This window comes from Aspergillus ambiguus (genome assembly GCF_047715705.1).
Source record: "Aspergillus ambiguus strain CBS 117.58 unplaced genomic scaffold BDV59scaffold_41, whole genome shotgun sequence".
Taxonomy (NCBI): Eukaryota; Fungi; Ascomycota; class Eurotiomycetes; order Eurotiales; family Aspergillaceae; genus Aspergillus; species Aspergillus ambiguus.
The window spans coordinates 163,233-181,673 of record NW_027395554.1 but is presented as its reverse complement, the minus strand read 5'-3'; the positions used below and the strand labels follow the sequence as shown (position 1 = coordinate 181,673).

The 18,441-nt window shown below is 50.1% G+C and overlaps 6 protein-coding genes across 6 annotated transcripts; 5 read left to right on the top strand and 1 right to left on the bottom strand.

Moving 5' to 3' along the window:
* Positions 1-908: 908 nt before the first annotated feature.
* Positions 909-3,705, top strand: BDV59DRAFT_195652 (cystathionine beta-lyase STR3; the record flags this gene model as incomplete). Its single annotated transcript, XM_073692608.1, has 4 exons — positions 909-1,115; positions 1,186-2,229; positions 2,739-2,854; positions 2,916-3,705. 4 exons carry the CDS (start codon positions 909-911, stop codon positions 3,703-3,705), a joined length of 2,157 nt encoding a protein of 718 aa, XP_073544309.1.
* A 328-nt stretch (positions 3,706-4,033) lies between these two features.
* Positions 4,034-5,238, top strand: BDV59DRAFT_205216 (NAD(P)-dependent oxidoreductase; the record flags this gene model as incomplete). Its single annotated transcript, XM_073694603.1, has 4 exons — positions 4,034-4,130; positions 4,193-4,911; positions 4,968-5,078; positions 5,134-5,238. 4 exons carry the CDS (start codon positions 4,034-4,036, stop codon positions 5,236-5,238), a joined length of 1,032 nt encoding a protein of 343 aa, XP_073544308.1.
* Positions 5,239-5,905: 667 nt separating this feature from the next.
* BDV59DRAFT_205215 (MFS general substrate transporter) lies at positions 5,906-7,727 on the top strand (the record flags this gene model as incomplete). Its single annotated transcript, XM_073694602.1, has 8 exons — positions 5,906-6,090; positions 6,138-6,162; positions 6,212-6,245; positions 6,290-6,494; positions 6,545-6,649; positions 6,700-7,266; positions 7,325-7,442; positions 7,494-7,727. The coding sequence occupies 8 exons, from the start codon at positions 5,906-5,908 to the stop codon at positions 7,725-7,727; spliced, it is 1,473 nt and encodes a 490-aa protein (XP_073544307.1).
* Positions 7,728-10,226: 2,499 nt separating this feature from the next.
* Positions 10,227-12,150, top strand: BDV59DRAFT_210323 (putative MFS transporter (Hol1); the record flags this gene model as incomplete). The annotated part of the gene is made up of 6 exons (XM_073695572.1): positions 10,227-10,474; positions 10,531-10,639; positions 10,688-10,859; positions 10,914-11,167; positions 11,301-11,901; positions 11,951-12,150. The coding sequence occupies 6 exons, from the start codon at positions 10,227-10,229 to the stop codon at positions 12,091-12,093; spliced, it is 1,527 nt and encodes a 508-aa protein (XP_073544306.1). The 3' UTR covers positions 12,094-12,150.
* A 252-nt stretch (positions 12,151-12,402) lies between these two features.
* On the bottom strand, positions 12,403-13,602 carry BDV59DRAFT_117008 (NAD(P)-binding protein). Its single transcript, XM_073686722.1, has 4 exons — positions 13,409-13,602; positions 13,284-13,356; positions 12,802-13,226; positions 12,403-12,735 (listed from the first exon to the last, which is right to left on the bottom strand). Exons 1-4 carry the CDS (start codon positions 13,518-13,520, stop codon positions 12,476-12,478), a joined length of 870 nt encoding a protein of 289 aa, XP_073544305.1. The 5' UTR covers positions 13,521-13,602; the 3' UTR covers positions 12,403-12,475.
* Positions 13,603-15,437: 1,835 nt separating this feature from the next.
* BDV59DRAFT_117000 (uncharacterized protein) lies at positions 15,438-17,021 on the top strand. Its single transcript, XM_073686721.1, has 5 exons — positions 15,438-15,682; positions 15,741-15,845; positions 15,911-16,308; positions 16,370-16,434; positions 16,491-17,021. Exons 1-5 carry the CDS (start codon positions 15,536-15,538, stop codon positions 16,892-16,894), a joined length of 1,119 nt encoding a protein of 372 aa, XP_073544304.1. The 5' UTR covers positions 15,438-15,535; the 3' UTR covers positions 16,895-17,021.
* The last annotated feature ends 1,420 nt before the right edge of the window (positions 17,022-18,441 follow it).

Genomic DNA, 18,441 nt, shown 5'->3' with positions numbered 1-18,441 from the left:
TAAAGAACCAATATGACTAGTTCTATTGCGTACTGGTACTACTCAGGGTACTAGTACAAATATAATGTGAGGACCTGTGAAATCGACGCCGAAAATGACAGCTATTGAGGCTAGGTATAAACAGCCGCATTTCTATCCGTCATCTTTAGCGGTAAGTGATTCTTTAGTACTTACACGTGCTTCGCACTACTAGTATCTATACCTACTAAGTATGGCTGGTTGCTATTCTAAAATACTGAATTTCAGCGAGCTCTTAGCTCGTTTCAATTCATAAGTAACAGGCGCCGAAAATAGCTTTCTCCATAAGTAGATCTAGCTCTTACTAGTTTAACCTGGCTCTCTAGGTACCATATAAAACGCTACTTATCTACACTTATATTACCCCTTCTTGTCTTCTTATTCTTGGCACTCCCGTCCTGGATCATCGACAGCGCACCGAGCAACATACCATAACACCAACATGGATGGACTTCCAGGAATCGAGTTGCGAAGAACGGGGCAGGCCAGCTCATTGCGGAACTGCAAACTAGAATGGGGGAATTGCGCATGCTCGCATTGCAGGACAAACAGAACAAACAATTCTAGGTAGTTTTCTGCCTGAGGCGACAAATTACCCCAATGGGCACTAGCGGATGACGACATCGGGCCTGGGGGCCGACCGCCAATCAGCGGGCAGGGGAAGGATGACTGTTCGCCTTCTTTTCTGGGGAACGTCTTAGTTGGGATGTGCTGTGACTCCTCCAGGGACTTTTTTTCATCTCCTCCTCTTCTCGTCGTGATCCATTCGCTTCTTGCATTGCCCTGTTGCATTCACCCAATCGCTCTTCTGTATACCTTCTCCCCTTCGGTGCTCTCCCTCTTGATTCCTCCCTCCCTTTGACCCTTCCCCCTCTTCCCGCCCCGCAGCGATGTCGGCCTCAGGATCTGGTGCGCCGCCCGCAGCGTCCGAAGCCTTGAAGAAGGGATTCCCTCACGTCGACCTGGAAGGTCATAATCTGCCTCCCTCGCCGGCGCCGTCCAGCCCTCGCACGGGGAAACGATATGCCATTGCCACCGAACTGGTTTACACCGAAGCCAACGACCAGTACAATGCCAGCAGTGTTCCCATCTACCAGGTACGTACTACTTGTCCTGTCATGCACCCGCGAAACAATTGCCGGAACTAACCTCGCTCATGAGTTATAGAGCGCTACCTTTAAGCAGTCGTCTGGCGGTGGAGGGGGAGAATATGACTACACTCGCTCGGGTAACCCGACCCGGACGCACCTGGAACGACACCTGGCCAAGGTGATGTCCGCACAGCGGGCTCTGGTCGTCTCGTCCGGCATGGCCGCATTGGACGTGATCACCCGACTTCTCCGTCCCGGCGATGAAGTGGTGACCGGTGACGATCTCTACGGCGGCACCAACCGACTCCTCAAGTACCTGTCCACGAACGGCGGCATCATCGTGCACCACGTCGACACGACGGACCCGGCCAAGGTCCGCGCGGTCCTGAGCCCCAAGACGACCATGGTCCTCCTCGAGACGCCCACCAACCCTCTCATCAAGGTCGTCGACATCCCCCAGCTCGCCGCCGCCGCCCACGAGGCCAACCCGGCCTGTCTTGTCGCCGTCGACAACACCATGATGTCCCCGCTGCTGCTCAGCCCGCTCGAACTGGGCGCCGACATCGTCTACGAGAGTGGAACGAAGTATCTCTCCGGCCACCACGACCTCATGGCCGGTGTCATCGCCGTCAACGACCTCGCCCTCGGCGAGAAGCTGTACTTCCCCATCAACGCGTCCGGCTGCGGTCTCTCCCCCTTCGACTCGTGGCTGTTGATGCGGGGTGTGAAGACCCTCAAGGTGCGCATGGACCAGCAGCAGGCCAACGCCCAGCGCATCGCCGAATTCCTCGAGTCGCTCGGCTTCAAGGTGCGCTATCCCGGTCTGCGCTCCCACCCGCAGTACGATCTGCACCACTCCATGTCCCGCGGGGCCGGCGCGGTGCTTTCGTTCGAGACGGGCGACGTGGGCATCAGTGAGCGCATCGTCGAAAGCGCCAAGCTCTGGGCGATTAGCGTTAGTTTTGGCTGCGTCAACAGTCTGATTAGCATGCCGTGCCGGATGAGTCATGCCAGTATTGATGCGAAGACACGCGCTGAGCGCGCGTTGCCGGAGGATCTGATCCGGCTGTGTGTTGGCATCGAGGATGCGGATGACTTGATTGATGACCTGCGACGGGCGGTAAGTTGCTCTGTTCTTGTGTGAGATATGGCGATGGTGCTAATGGGTGTTCTAGCTGGTGCACGCGGGCGCGGTGAATGTGACGCTGGATGGCATCGAGGCGAGCCAGTAAAGGGGGTAAACATGAGTGCAGGTCATCTATGGCGTTGGGAGTTACAAAATATTTTTGGATATATGAAGAATACGAATTATTGTATAACAAATGACGGACACAGTATGATATAGTCTGGTGCCGGCCGTGTACCCGATCGATCGGCCGGGATCGGAGCGGCAGCCGACGGACGGTTGTCGTCCGCTGCGAGGGAGCTGATTGTTTTTCCGCTGTGATCTCATCAGCCTCCCCGGCCACCATGTCGTGACCATCTTCTTCCTCCCCATATCGACCCCGGATTGCGTCCTCCTGAATGACGGCGCTGTATTGATTCGAGTCCTATCCCTTCGTTGGATGAATCATGCCTTCCAATGCCCTCTCCAACGACGCTGCGCTCTCGATGCCGGCCGTCTCGGAGCGTCCGTCGCCCACGCCGCGCAATACGAAGCGGTTGGGCATGCGCTTCGGCGTGGACATTGCCAGTGCAGCGACCGCCGGTGCCTTGACGTGTCCGGTGATCACCGTGATAGACCGGTAAGCTTCAGCAGAACATCGTTGGCGACATCGAGACGTGAAGCTAATGTGATCGACGCAGGGCTATCATCGAGAAAGCCGCCAAAGGCGTCCCCATCCGCCAAACCATCACCTCCAGCTTCCGCTCCATGCTCACCCATCCCGCCGGTTTCTTCCTCAGCACGCCCTTCCTCCTCATCTACACCCTCTACACGTCGACCTACCTCACAGCCAACGCGATCGACACCGTCACGTCCACCCTCCGCAACAAGTCCTTCTCGACCGTCTTCCCCGGCACCGCCAAGTTCATCACCACGACGACCGTCAACATGGGCATCTGCGTGTACAAAGACGCCCGGTTCGCGAAGCTCTTCGGCGCGAATAAACCCGCGACGCCCCCGTCGCCTCCGCCCTCCTCCACTCCTCCCGCCCCACAGCCCCAGGAACCGTCTCCCCCGGCATCGTGCCATCCGTCCGGCACCGCCAAGGTCCCCCGCATTTCCTATGCGCTCTTCTGCCTTCGCGACAGCATCACCATCTTCGCCTCGTTCAACATCCCCCCGCTCATCGCCCCGTCCATCCCGGACTCCGTCGCCGCCACCCCCGGCATGAAGGCTGCCATGGCCCAGTTCGCCTGTCCCGCGCTGATGCAGTTCGCCAGCACGCCCATGCACCTGCTCGGTCTGGACCTGTATAATCGGCAGCCGCCCGGCGGGCTGGGCTGGCGCGAGCGCCTCTCGCGCATCCGTCGCGACTACGTGCCGAGCTGCTTTGCGCGCATGGGCAAGATCGTCCCGGCGTACGGGGTCGGCGGGGTGGCGAATGTGCGGCTGCGGGCCGCCATGATGGAGTATTTGGAGGAGTCGAGCTGAAGGGTGAGGTGGGTTCGTTGCATTTCTCCGCTCTGGGTCGGTGTTTGGCGTTAGGGTTCTATATAGAATGGTGCATTTGCAGAGATAGACTAGAGATGTCGATATAATTGAATGTAGTTTACCATTGTCGCCTGGCCCTGTTGCTCCTACTGGGGGTCGGGATCCACCGAATGACTCTTACTGCAGTGTATATCAAAGTTCAGGCTGATGTGAGATTGCGAAGGATTTCTGCTGACGCCCGTGACCGGATTAAGGAATAATATATACCCACAAGCCCCGACAGCAGAGAGAAGACACCAGGCAACAACCTACACAACACCCAGACAACATGCCACAACCCAAGATCGCCCTCTTCGGCGCAACCGGCGGCTGCACGCTGGCCTGTCTCGTGCTGGCCCTGAAGGCAGGATACACCTGTCGAGCCTGTAACAAGCCTCCCACCCTCTCCCAGGACCACACCAACTAACAAAGGCCCCCAAAAAAACAGTAGCAAGAACACCACAAACCCTCCAAACCCTCCTCGAGCAGAACGGCATCTCCCCATCCACCCAAAGCGCCCATCTGACCATCATCCACGGCAACGCCACCGACGCCGCCGCCGTGCGTCGCACGATAGTCCTCGCCGGCAACGACGACAGCACCGCCGCCCCGGACGCGGTCGACCTGATCATCAGCGGCGTCGGCGGGAAACCCACGCTCGGGCTGTCGGGCCTTCATCTGGACCCGCCGGACGTGTGCGCTGACACCGCGCGATGCATCCTGCAGGTCTGCCGGGAGGTGTACGCGGCGCCAGCGGCGGCGGCGGGGGGCGGACGGAAGCCGGTGCTGGTGGTGCTGAGCACGACGGGAATTGCGGCGCCAGCGAAGCGGGACGTTCCGCTGGCTATGGTGCCGCTGTACTGGCTTGTGCTGGAGGCGCCGCACGCGGATAAGAAGGTCATGGAGGCGGTTGTGCGGGGGGAGCTGGAGGGGGCGGACGGTGAGAATGAGGATGAGGGAGCGAGGAGGGGCATCCGCGCGGCGGTGATTGTGCGGCCGAGCCTGTTGACGGATGGGGAGGCGTTGGGGGCTGAGAAGGTCCGGGTTGGCAGTGAGGACGAGCCGGCGGTTGGGTATACGATTTCGCGACGGGATGTTGGCGCGTGGGTGTTTAGGGAAGTTGTGGAGGGGCTGGAGGGGGTCCGGGAGGGGTGTAGGATTGTCAGTGTGAGTTATTAGGGGGGCGGTGGTGTGAGGGTGGCTTCGTGGTAGTTGTCTGGCAGCCAGAGTTGGGAGGAGTTGAGGACCCCCGGCTGGTCGTGTTGCAGGTGCTCGATGTGCGCGGCGAGGAGGGCTGCGGCTGCGAGCTGGACCTGCGTGGTCATGGTGTTGGGGTCGGCTGGGGCGGTCTCCATGAGCATCACGGTGTGGTCGCTGTGTTTTTTTCAGCCAGAGATGCTCGCGGACGATGGCGGTTTTGGCGTGGAGCATGCGGAGGGCTGCGGTGCAGTAGGCTTGTTCGCTCTCGAGAGGGTCGGGGAGGGCCCGAAGTAGAGGTAGAAGCGCCGGAGACGGGACGTTCGGGGGAATGTTGAGGGTTGCATGATGTCTGTTTAGTAGACAGAAGAGGTTATGTTGGAGAATGAGGAGGGTGGTTTGATATAGACTTGGAAGAGAAGCTGGCAGAAGAGCAAGTAGTCACTGTCGATGCTCACTGGCATCTTCACTGCAGCACCTGCTGCCTGGAGTGTACGTTTGTGTAAACGTGGCTGGTAGTAGGCCTGGAATTGTACTGTTCAGGACGAGTGATCTACCCCGTATAGGGTGCTATATAGGTAGTTCGAGGTCGTTGTATACATACTTCCTGTTCCCTGATTGGTTGGCATAGGGCCATAGAAATACTACTATCACTGTGTCTGCATCCTCTTGCGGCCTCCGTCTATCCGGTCAATACTCTAATAAAAAGCCCTAAGATAGACTGCATGACTTTCCCATGGCTAAAACATTAGCATTGACTTAAATAAAGCCATCAATAACCGTATCAGCCATGGTTTTAATATGATCGTCAACTCTCCTTCCTCCTCTGCCCCCCTTGAGTATCCCTTGGCCTGGAGATCTTTTATCCGACAGGGATATGCAACTAGACGGACAAGCAATTGCGAGACCTCGAGTAACATGAGCACCACAGTTTCTGCGAACACTTGATCACTTCGGCTTAAACATGGATCTCAAGCAGGTCGACATCAAATCCCCAACGGACACTGCTTCTTCGCATCATGAGGTGCACGTCGGTCATATCATTGATCCCGCAAAGGAGAGGCAGCTCCTCAGGAAGCTGGACATTCACATTTGTCCCTTGATTACGTTAATTTTTCTGGTTGCCTACCTTGATCGAAGCAATATAGGGTAGGTTCCATCAACCAACGATAGAGGCTGGCTCTCATAGTCCACAGGAATGCAGCAGTTGCAGGAATGCCGGTCAGTCCTCACGCCCCCACCCCAATATCACCCTGCTAACTTGTAAAAGGAGGAGATTCATCTTGTCGGAAATCAACTTGGGAGTAAGTGTGTGAGTGTATAGTATCTTCAATCTAATGGACCTCAGATGGTGTCTCCCTTTTCTACGCCACATACGTTTTCTTCGAGATCCCATTCACCTTAATGCTGAAAAAGCTGCGCCCGAACAGATTGATCTCTGCACTGAATATCGGGTTTAGCGCTTCGGTTATATCAGCGGGTTTCGTCGAGAACGTCGCCGGCCTATACGTGACAAGATTGCTTCTGGGGGTTTTTGAGAGTGCCCTATTCCCGTATCTACCCCTTCCACGCTGCACGTATCAACGCTGATCCGGAGCTCTAGATGTTTGGCGATGGTCTTAACCACCTTTTACAAGCGCGAGGAACAAGCACAGAGGATTTCCTCTCTCTCTGTGGCTATAGCACTCAGTGGAGGATTTGGCGGCATGTAAGAAAGAAGTGCTCCTGATGCTTCGCCTTCGTTGACACCAAACGCAGACTGGCCTTTGGACTGATGCACCTCGACGGCGCGGCCGGTCTCTCGGGTTGGAGATGGCTCTTCATCGTCGAAGGCCTGATGAGTGGTGTCGTGGGCATCGCCACGTTCTTCCTTCTCCCGAACAACTACGAAACCGCCTACTTCCTGAACGACGAGGAAAAGGAGCTGATGCAACTCCGAATGCAAACATCCCCACACTATGCCGATACAGAGGAATTCAATATCCGAGAAGTCTACAAGACCCTCCGCGACCCTAAGACTTGGCTGAGTTCCTTTGTCCAGATTTGTATAAACATCTGCTCCTTCGGATTCAGCAACTTCCTACCGACCATTCTCAAGGCGTTTGGCTATGGATCAATGACGACTCAATTGCTCACTGTCCCGGTTTACCTTTGGGCAGCGGCATTTTATCTCGTTATCGCTCACCTGTCGGATCGTGTCTGCATGCGAGCTGCCTTCCTGGTGCCCCTGTGTCTTGTAACGGCTGTGGGATATGCGTTACTCCTTGGCATTGACCTAGACTCAAGGGGCGTACTGTATTTTGCCACATATGTTTGCGTCACAGGGTACGTACGCCGTGCTTGCTCCCCGGCTGTCAAGTAAGGACGATGATTGACCAATTAGGATTTACTCTGGTACTGGACTTGGCGCCTCGTGGATGGCGAACAGCCATGCAGGGTACTATAAGCGATCGATGGCGATTGGTCTGCAACAGAGCATTGCAAACTGCGCGGGGCTAATTGTGAGTGATTCTCCTGGGCTGAGACTGGTTGGTGCTGATATTAGATCGTAGTCCGGCCAGATCTATTCCTCCCAGATACATGGCCGATATGTCCTGGGCCACTCGGTTTGCCTTGGTGCTATTGTGGCCGCACTCATTGGAAATTGCTCCTTATATGTGCTGCTGCGATATCACAACCGAAAGCGCGATGATCTTTCGACCGAAGAACGCGAAGCGATCATTGCGTCTGGATCGTATGAGAAGAGAGGCAGGGACTTTCACCCGGACTTCCGCTATATCCTGTGATTTCCCTTTGGTCCACACAAGGCTAGGGATATGACTGTCATTGATCATGGCTGCTTTGTATATGATAAGTTATAACAACTGAATACAAGCTAGCCAAAGCTCGTGGATTGTGCGCATGGGTTATTCTGCGAGAAAGGCTGCATATGAAAAACCCCCAATAACTAAAAGATAGAACGTGAAAAGACGATCAGCTATGAGTCTTAAAGACCACAATAAATTCATTAATGCCAATACGTAAGCCCATAAATCATGATGTCCAGATGCTCAGACCTCAATTCGTCGTGAAAATTATTCACAAATTCGTTGAACGTTGTGTAAGACTCTAGCGCGGTGGCTGATCCCATTCATGCAGTATTCCACAGGACAATGCATTAAGTCTCCAATCCAAAACCAAGGTTAACGCCCCGCCAATGCCCATGTGGATTAGTTTTTAACAAGTCATGGATTTCGAATACCAGATTAAAGAATTGAATATAGCGTCTCTTCCAGAAAGCAGAAGGAAGTTTCCACCCAAAGGCTTGAGAAGATTTTGTACGCCCGTAAATCTATCATTGTGACATTCTGGGTCGTCCAGAATAGCTTCCACAATCAGAGCAGCAATGTCGAGAGGAAGACAATGGATGTAATGGTGCGTTTTGGGTGATGCATCCAGGGATGCTGTTCGCAAGTATTTGATCAATATGTCTACGCCGCGCTGCGAAGAGGACTGTGGTAACCCATGCCAGACCAGGCTATCAATCCTGGAAATACCAAATGTGAGTCGTTCGTAATCAAACAAGTTGTGTTGGCTCACATCTATCACATCGATGATCCAGAACCTACGCGTTGCCCCCAGAATATGCCGATGTAGTTCAGAACAGTGTTCTCGTCAATCACCCTATCTAGCAGCCCCCAACAGTGTGCGTGAACTGCATACCCACTGTTCGGATCTTCCCAACAATGGCGGACTTGGCCATCCTAGGACCGCCTTATCGAAAACATTGAAAGAGAGGTCGGGGGATAGGAAGGCCCAATATGTGCTTCCGCGTATTTCGGCTGAGGACATAGAAGAGGGTTGCTACGTTCACTATTGGAATGGAGGCACCCTGGTTTTTGCCAGGGTATTTGATTGAAATATGATTGTGGGCGATGTAGGAGCTTTTCTGGAGTATTTATGACTGCATCCCCGCCAGCCATCACTTAGCAGACCTTCATCAAAATGCATGCTTGATTTTATTTACGGACGCGCTGTAGCATTTCCCACAACGCTGGATCTTTCCTCATAACTCTTTTTTCAACCTCAGTGGAGTCCACATTCAAATGGGTCTCTCTATTTAACAATTTGGTTCTCGTCCAATATTCCAAGGCGGCGAGGCGGTTTCTCTATGAGGCATCCACATAACATACAGTGGAACATTCTTGGTCAAGACGAGGGGTGGATATACTTGATAAGAGTGTAGCACAGGAAGATAAGAAGACTGCTGTTTGTCATGCGTCTCACTTATACCATCCAAATCATGTCAACATAAAGCCTTACAGGGTTCATTTCTCCCGGTTAGTGCCAATATACGCTTTATGACGTTGTACCGCGGATTCGAAATGCTGTTATCACCATTTCTACATGTCCCTAATATTTTAGGACAACTTTGGGTATCAAGCAGTCCCTGAAGTGAATCTAGTTTGGGACTGTCCAGCGATGGTGTGTTCTAGATATAAGAGCCCCATTTTGACAGAGGAGGGAAAGTATAGTGCTAGATTTCTAGCCTAGTTGTTCTGTATTATATGTGCTGCTTATGTCGTGCGCCCTGAAGAGCCTTGGAGGGTCAATGATGTTTTTGTTCAGTATGGAAGAATGAAGGACGGAGAATGTTCTTCTGTCCCCTTATCGGTTTTCATTGCGAGCTATGTCTCAGACGGAATGAAATAACATAATTCTTTTCAAATTCTCATGGCCTTATCATAGGTAGAATCCAGGGGTTCATTGCTAAACCTTGCTTTATCCCCTGTTCCTGTCCCTTAGAATGACACAAGTATGAATAAATGTGGCCTGATTTCCATAATCATGCACTTTCTAATTCGGTATTACAGGCTATTGAAAGACATCGATTAATCTGTCTCTATAACCGTTTATGAATTTATCGAATCCATAATTATCTCTCTAGATCAAATTGCACTAGTTATAGGTATGTTTATTAGATCATGATTCCGCCATCACCTGAATTAATATCTTGATGCGATTGCTTCTCTTTAGGGCAAGCTTGCGGTATAAAGTAGTTTGAGTACGAGGCTCCAGGCGAAGCGCAACCGCGCATACTTCGGGACCTCAATGTGGGGAAGGTCGTGTACTCACCCAAAGGTAAGTTGCCGTGCGAGAAATAAAAAAGTTCTCCACGCTGGATGGAGTTTCCCGCATCAAGCATTAGGGGCCTGCCTGCTAAGCACTATCCAGGTAAAAGCAAACTGAAGAGGACGAGAGTCCAACATTGTAGGCTCACTACTTACTTGGCTATCCTATCAACGATGGCTTTTGGAATCCTAAGCCCTTCCGGGAATGACGGCCATGTCGGAGGAACAATTCTCTTAGAAGTTGAAGATGCCGATAACGTAGACCAAGCCTTGGACCTACAGAAGGGAACTGGAAAGCATGCAGCCACAGTGTTGGTACCGCAGCCGTCTAAGGACCCTAATGATCCCCTTCGATGGCCACTCTGGCAGCGTGACTTGATGTTTGCTATGTATCTGTATTGCACAATTCTCTGCGCCGGCGCGTGAGTGTTCTAGTTCTTCTTATGACGGGTCCAGAATAATTAATTGATAATGACAGGATTGGGCCCCTCTTATCCGCTTCAGCAGCCGTTCTCACAAAGGAATTTGACACCACGTTTACGAATATCAGCCTTCTCACAGGCTACAATACTTGCGCTGTCGGAGCGGTACGTTAAGAGTGCAGTATTTCAATCCTAATCTGAAGCCTTGTGCAGTTTGGAATTATACTTTCGGCATTAACGCGAAAATACGGGAAACGCCCGGGATATATATTCTCAATGGTATGCGCCTTGGTCGGGACTGTCTGGGGAGGAGCAGCTCAATCATATCATTCTCTCCTCGGAGCACGAATCGTCCAAGGGTTTGGTGTTTCCATGTTCGAGTCGAGTACATTCTACCTACCTGAATGAGACTAGACCAATATGTTAACTTTCGGTTCAGTCCTGTTTGATGTGGTCGGTGATCTCTACTATGTCCACGAGCGAGGAACCCGAGTGGCTGCATTGACGGTTGCTCTGGCGGGGATGGCATGCATGCCTACAGTCCTCTCCGGACTTATCACAACCCGGCTGGGCTGGCGATGGAACTTCTGGATGTTGAACATATTCTTGGGAGTTGGCCTACTTCTCGTCTTTTTTCTAGGCTGGGAGACCGCTTTCCGACGACAGGCGCCTGCTACAATCTCAACAAGTGAAGTACGAAACAAAACGCACCAGCCGTTTTATGCTAATTGCTAATGCTATACAGGTTAATACGGAGGTAGACAGTACGGAAAATCCGAACAAAGAGGCGGCAGCTCGGGAAACTCGCCCTCTTGAGGCCGACCAGACCATCGTGCCCATGCGTAAATCATTCATCAGTCGCCTGGCCCCGTTCTCCGGAACATATTCAGATATTCCTTTCTGGACCATCGTTATTAAACCCTTCCTGGTTCTGATCCACCCGGCCGTTATCTGGTCAACCTTGCTCCTCTCCATATCCACAGCATGGTTTGTTGTCACCAGCTATGTCATAGGACAGATCTTTGCATTACCTCCATATAACCTACAAGCAGTGGAAATTGGGTATATGTCGGGTGGAATTGTGGTAGGAGGCGTCCTGGGATCGATCGCTTGTGGCTTGATGTCAGATCCAATTGCTACGGCATTGGCCCGGAAAAACAACGGGATCTACGAACCGGAGTTTCGTCTCGTTATGGTTATTCCACTGATGATTACAAGCGTACTGGGTTGGTTCCTTTTTGGCAATCTCACAGAGGAAGGCAAGTCGCCTGCAGTGGTTAGTGTTGTGTGGGGTGTTGCGGCAGCTTCCATTCAATTTGCCATGACAATCGTTGGAACATACATGGTCGATGCGTACCGGGCAATTTCCATCGAGGTGTTTATTCTGGGCATGGTAGTGAAGAACTTCCTGTTCTTCGGGCTTTCCTGTAAGCGTTTCATATTTCTGCAACCGGAAAGACTAACTGACAAACGCAGTTGGCGTTAATGATTGGACGAGTGCATGGGGTCCTGCAAAGATGTTTGACACTATCGGAGGTATTCAGCTTGCTCTTTGTGTTGTGTCATCCGTTGTGTGGGTTTTCGGAAAGAAATGGAGGGCTCGTTTTTATGCCTCCTAATTCGAAGATGATATGTTTCAGGTGCAAGGAAATGCCAATGCATACGCAATATACGTCGATCTTCTAGGAGGCTACTCCATGTTAAATGGACGTTCTCATAGAATTTGACACAAGCAAAATCTGGCCGAACCAGTCGCCAATCTTCCTCATCTCTCAAAAACTTGGTTCCTCAACCCAAAAAAGGTGCAAAGTTGGAATTTAGTATGCTCAGTATACAGGCCAGTAAGATTGACAAGGCTTCCCATTGTATACCGAGGTCTAGCTTGTAAGTGGTGAAAGATTCTGGATAACACGTGAAATGGTATCCTCTGCCGGAGTGAATGCTTCTATCGTCTTTATTGTTATATCCTCCCAATACTCGGGAGAGCTCAATATATAATCCTTATTTGAGTGGCTCTGCAGCACCTAATATTCTCTGTCCTTTGGCAACGTCCATGGCCAATTGCTCCCCCATCCACGACGGTCGTGTTTCTAGTAAGCTGTTTTCAAGCTCTACAATTTTGTGGCCTGCAACAAAAAATGATTTCCCGTTAATATCAGTTTGTACCAGCGGCAGTAGAAGTGCACGAGCTACACCCCAGGGTTGATTGGCAGGAAGGTCTCCCCATGCTTCAACTATGGAAGGTGGAAGCATATTCGTAACTAGAATTATTAGTATTATTCGAGTTAGTAAGACCAGTAAATTGAATGTCCCTGAGGCACTCATACATGTCATCCAAGGCGCAACCAGGTTAATGGTAATGTTCCTCTTTGGAAGTTGGGATCGCAAACCTCGCATGAATCCCAGAACACCCGTTTTTGCTGCACAATATAGATAGGATGGCGGCGTGTCCAAATAGCTGGCTGCGCTGGTGGTGATTACAATTTGTGACTTTGTCTCTGACCATTTACTGAAGTAATGTAGAGCGCATTTCACCACATAAATCACTCCTCGCAGATTAACATCAATGCTGGAGAGGCTGGGGGCAAGAAGCTTGCCATTCTTATCATACTCATCTGCGAAGAGGTCCTCCTTATTCATTCCCGCATTGGAAATCACCGAATGAATAATACCGAACCGTTTGTAGCCCGCTTGGAAGAGCTCGAGGACATCGTCAAACTTAGATACATCCGTGGTTCGAAATAGAGCGTTGCTATAGCGATAGTTAGAGCATATACTGCAAACCTAGGTAGGCATCAAATTCACGCACTGTCCGAGTTCTTTTGCTAATTTAGAACCTTCCTCCTCATTGCAGTCACCGATAATCACATTTGCTCCATGTTCTGCAAGTAACGGTCAACGGAGCCTATTATGTTCCGCTGAACAAACCCTTACCGTGGGCAATCTTGACTGTAGTATTCCCGATACCAGTGGCTGCTCCCGTAATTAAAATGGTCCGGCCCTTGAGGTTGACAAGGTCATCATCGCCCAGAGTGTACTGTGACATTGTATCTGCAAATGCTGCGGCTCTCAAGAATCGGAATCGTGATGCTGTCCGTAATTGTATTAATTCAATGTAGAATGCCAATAATCATAGACGGTACCAAACCTGAACAAAAATCATGGAGGCCTTATATAATGTGCGTCTTTTGCCTCGGGAATTGTAGATTGTCGATCAGTCGATGTGGGCGGCAAAAACCCCACATGGTAGAAGAGTCAATGATGGCTTCTTTGACCGATGATGGATCGTTTGCAACGTATAGGATCTTTGCCAAACTAGAATCTCTGAAATGTGTGGGGGTGGGGTATACGGTCTTGGAATTGAAGAGGGAAATTGCTTGGATAGTCGTTCACCTGTATCCTTGAACAAAACAGATGAGGAACTCCAATCTGTCAAGTAGACTCGGCGAAACAGCCAACAAATGCTTGGCAAGGTTATGTATACACTTTTGATAGAATACTATCAAATTTACTGTCCGAGCTCGCAAACTAATAGACTCTCATTAATTTGGCCGAGGTCCCCAATGGCCACGTTGGCACCATATTCTGTTAGTGGGCTACTGGTGTGTCTAACAGATTCGAGGGAGGGACCCCACCATGTAAAGGTCTAGATGAAGCCTTTACACTTCCAATGGCCCCTTATGAAATGACTGTAAGCTGTCGAAACATCTTACATCCATAGTGATCACCTGTGACTGGTACTGTCTTTCTTAAGTTGGGGTAATGTGCCATCCAGCGCTTCGATCCGGGACGTTTGGTATATATATTGGGCACTTGTCATGATAGTAAACTGTTGCCAGTATGTTTATGAAGCCCGTACGAGCTGGTCTTAATATACGTACTATTTCATTTAACATCAATTCCAATGCCCCACATATCTGAATGTTTACCCCACAAGGAGCCGGAATGCACAGGTGCTTCAAAGGGAAACACCAAAGCTACATTTCTCGCCATCAGAAGTGATTCTCTGACTAGATAATTCATACTGTGTATTGGGGGTCGAAAAATTTGACAGAAACAAGGCATGAAGCTCTGTAACGGGTAGACATCATACGTGGAGAGTCATTTTATGTCGCTGGATATATAACTGGACCTGCTGCGAAATATATAATTACGTAAATTAGGTGACCAGAATATTTTTTTTTTTTAAAAATAAAGGAAAGAGGAAGAAGTAGATTTTAACAACTACACTCCCAATACCTATGTAATAGGATAGTCTATCAAGACATACTGCGCAGTTCTGCCCGTACTACGGAAGGACACGAAAGACTGGCGAAAATGCTCATTCCGTGAAATCGACGCACTAAACACGCAACAATGCTTAACATAATTGCTTAAAGTCATTTAAGAAATCCACTACCGATTTCAGCTGCGCCGACCTAGTTATGATTCATGAGCTGATTCAGGAATATTTAGCCGAGACAATGGAGTGGATCTCGCGTGACAATTGCACGGATTTTGTCCATGCGCACAGCGGCAAAGATCTTCAAGATCCGTACTGTGGGGTTTGCACAACGGACAATCTCAACCCAGATCAATATTTGCTATTTTCGATACTGAGTAACGGTGATCTGCAGGTCCAGAAGCAGGACAGTTGTCAACCACGAGGTGAGTGCCGATCACTCGAGAATGGAAACATGCAAGGCGTTGCAGGAATCCAAAAGAATGGGAGTTGACCGAGCATCACAGCCGAGGACCACGACAAAAGGTTCACCAGAGCTAAGAAAGCCCACTTGAGTGAAACAACTGAACCGATGAGCCAACGATTTGTGTAGAATCTCGATCGCTAGGCCACGCGAACGTCTCCACTGATAGATTATCGTTTGGCCCCAAATGTGCGGTACGTCCAATCAAAGCATCAATGGTCGAGACTTTGTCTCCAGATCGTACCATAGGGTTCTGCCTCCGCGCCGCATCTTGTCAATTTTTATTCGAATCATCCCCGTGAATTCAGGAAAATGTTGGTCGTTCTTCCACTGAGAATTTCGTTGGCAGTTTTGTTCCTCCAACATTCTTGCCGTCATGGCAGTTGATCGCAGTGCAGCCGTCCGAGCGGTTGCGGCGGTCTTCATGTCTTTTGCCTGTACTGCTGTGCTACTACGATGTTACGTGCGGATCCGGCTTGTCCGGGCGTTTGGATGGGACGATATTACCATGCTCATCGCGACGGTACGTGCATTGGTGATCGGGCGATTTCGCACAACGAGACGCTTAACCGGTCTATTAGGGATTTTACATTATGTTCTCAGCCTGCATGATCGGCGGGAGTCTCTACGGTACTGGGAAACATTTCACGGAGCTCACAGCCCATCAGAGCGTGGTTGCCATGAAGGTATTTCTCATCAATCAGCATTTCTTCCAAATACCGGGTTCTCTTTGCTGATGCAAATACCCCAGTACTGGTTTCTCTGTGATCTTGGATATGCGCTTGCGTCTATCTTAAGTAAGGTCTCTGTCTGTCTGCTGCTTTTGAGGGTGTTGATTGCGCCGGCCCACCGCACAATCATCTATGTAGTGACAGCGATCACTGTCATTACAGGCATCGTCTTCTTTATTTTCTGCCTGGTCCAGTGTTCACCACCATCATTTTTCTGGGAGCGCTTCTGGGAAGACGAGACGATATCGGGTTCCTGTGGACATCTTACCGCCATTGAGGTCATGTTGTATCTCTTTAGTGCGGTATCGGCCTCGTTTGACTTTACAGTCGCATTGTTACCGATATTCGTTGTGCGAAAGCTACAAATGAGTCGTCAGACCAAGGTTGCTGCCGTGTGTCTTCTAGGCATGGCCTGCATGTATGAGTACCTCATGCTGCTTCATTAATTTGTCTTAGCCTGCTGACAAAATACCCTCCAGAGCCAGTGTTGCAGTCATTGTTCGCATACCCTTCGTTCATACAATAAAGAATCCTGATTTTCTTTGTGAGTGTTCATCCGAGCCCCTAAGTCAACAGCAATGGTTGACCAGACTGCTGCAGATGCGACTGTACAAATTGCTATATGGTCCAATATCGAAACAGGGCTCTCAATATTTGCTGGCAGTCTTGCCACTTTGCGACCACTGTTCTCCAGGTTCACCGGTAGTGAAGTCACCGGTCGCCTACATTATAACTCAGCATCGGCAAGACAGGAAACTACGCGACGCTCACGTCGGATTCATCACGACCAGCGATCGAGTATTACGCAACTAGCTGACCTGTCCCGCTCTGCGCGGGATGGAACTAGCTATCTGGGCAAGGGTACAGATACCACATCCGTGCATAGTTTGGGAGACTTGTCCGGGCAGACGCACTGGCAAGAAGCGATGGACCCCAATGCCTCAATCCATGTGTTCCAAAGCTGGGATGTGTCGTCTTCTCATCGATCCAGTCGTGTAGTATAAATGCATGCTATTGGAATGGGACTATTGCATTTAACTGATTGCAGTTTATACTCCCTGTATAATTGGCAAATGAATGGGCGTCAATACCGTAATACTAGCTATGGAAATCGATGAAATTACTCATGAGGTTTAATCTCTTTCCTTTCTCTTTCTTTTTCCTTCGAGATGAAACCCGATGGAACGTAGCATCCCCGCAGTGCAATGCATTGGAAACAGTGGCTATGCGGCTGATACTAAGCCCTATGGAGCATCAAGTTGGTAATCCAAGATATTGGTGATCAGTTGTTAGAAACGTCCATAGACCCACTGAGATGGTGTAGATCTCCCTAGATGAAGGATCCCTGAGCTCCCGGGATTGGCATAACATGTTGAATGACCCCACTAGCCCTAATCATAGGTACATGAAGCTGTTGGTATTAAACCTTACGATGGACGGTGGTGGCCCATCCAAGGGCAAGCAAATAACTGTGACTGGTATAGTCTCGGAAATATTCATTATGTACGAACGATGAAGCACCACGCGTAATGCACCAACCCTCGTACCTTGACCGACCCACAGAATGGCACTTTAGGCATTTCCAGAAATCAAACTAGGGGTCTGAAAATGAAATATATCAACACGACACTATAATGGTGATATATGTAAGGAAGGAAATTTTTGTTTGTATTTGCGTTGCTGACGAGAAGACGCACGGTTGATGACGTTGCCACCCGTCCTACAGGAGCGACTTGAGTGCCGTTTAGATTAGTAGAAACCTGGCTCTCCTTAAATGCTGAAATTTAAGCGACAGAGATTAGATGAAATAGCGCTGAGATTTTCCTAATGACTCGCTACGCTATTTTTCAATACTTTCGCCCATCAACCCCATGTCTAGTCTATTCAACAAGGGATACAGAGGTGGCAATCAGACAATACAATACACTTCCCCCCGGTGCAAGCTTCTGAGGCGAATGCCCAGGTGGCAATCAGAAAGTAATAGATCAGTAGAAAATGGTTGTATAGTTCATATTCCTCAAATAAGGTAATTGAATGTATATTGTCAAACCCGGCAAGGGCCCATATCTGACTATTGCTGCATGAACCAAAAGCCTTCGGCCGAGATTCCGAACTCTAGTTGTTGGGAAATGGTGGCTCACGTTGGTAAGACAAGAAATTGAACTAAATATCCCGGAATGCAAGGAGGATGATCACATCAATACGGTGCGCAAGGGCATTGACCCCCAGCTGGCCCTGGCGTTAATAGCCCAATAGCCCTACATCAGAATCACCCATGATTGGACTAGGAAGGGGAAGGGGAAACCAAACCGAGTGCTCTAGACTGTCGATGCTATAGTTGGATATTAATGAAGGACCGTATCTCGCTATTTCGCGCAATCACATCGGTCTTAGAGTGAACACCGACAGAAAATGCTCACCGGATCCAAAGGAAGTATCGTCAAACGAATCAATTCTCTGAAGCTTCTAATACCGAATGAATCCAAATTCGCAGGATCCCAACCCCGATATTTCTTACGAGAGTCTTGCGCTATTGTGGCTGTTTTTTCTC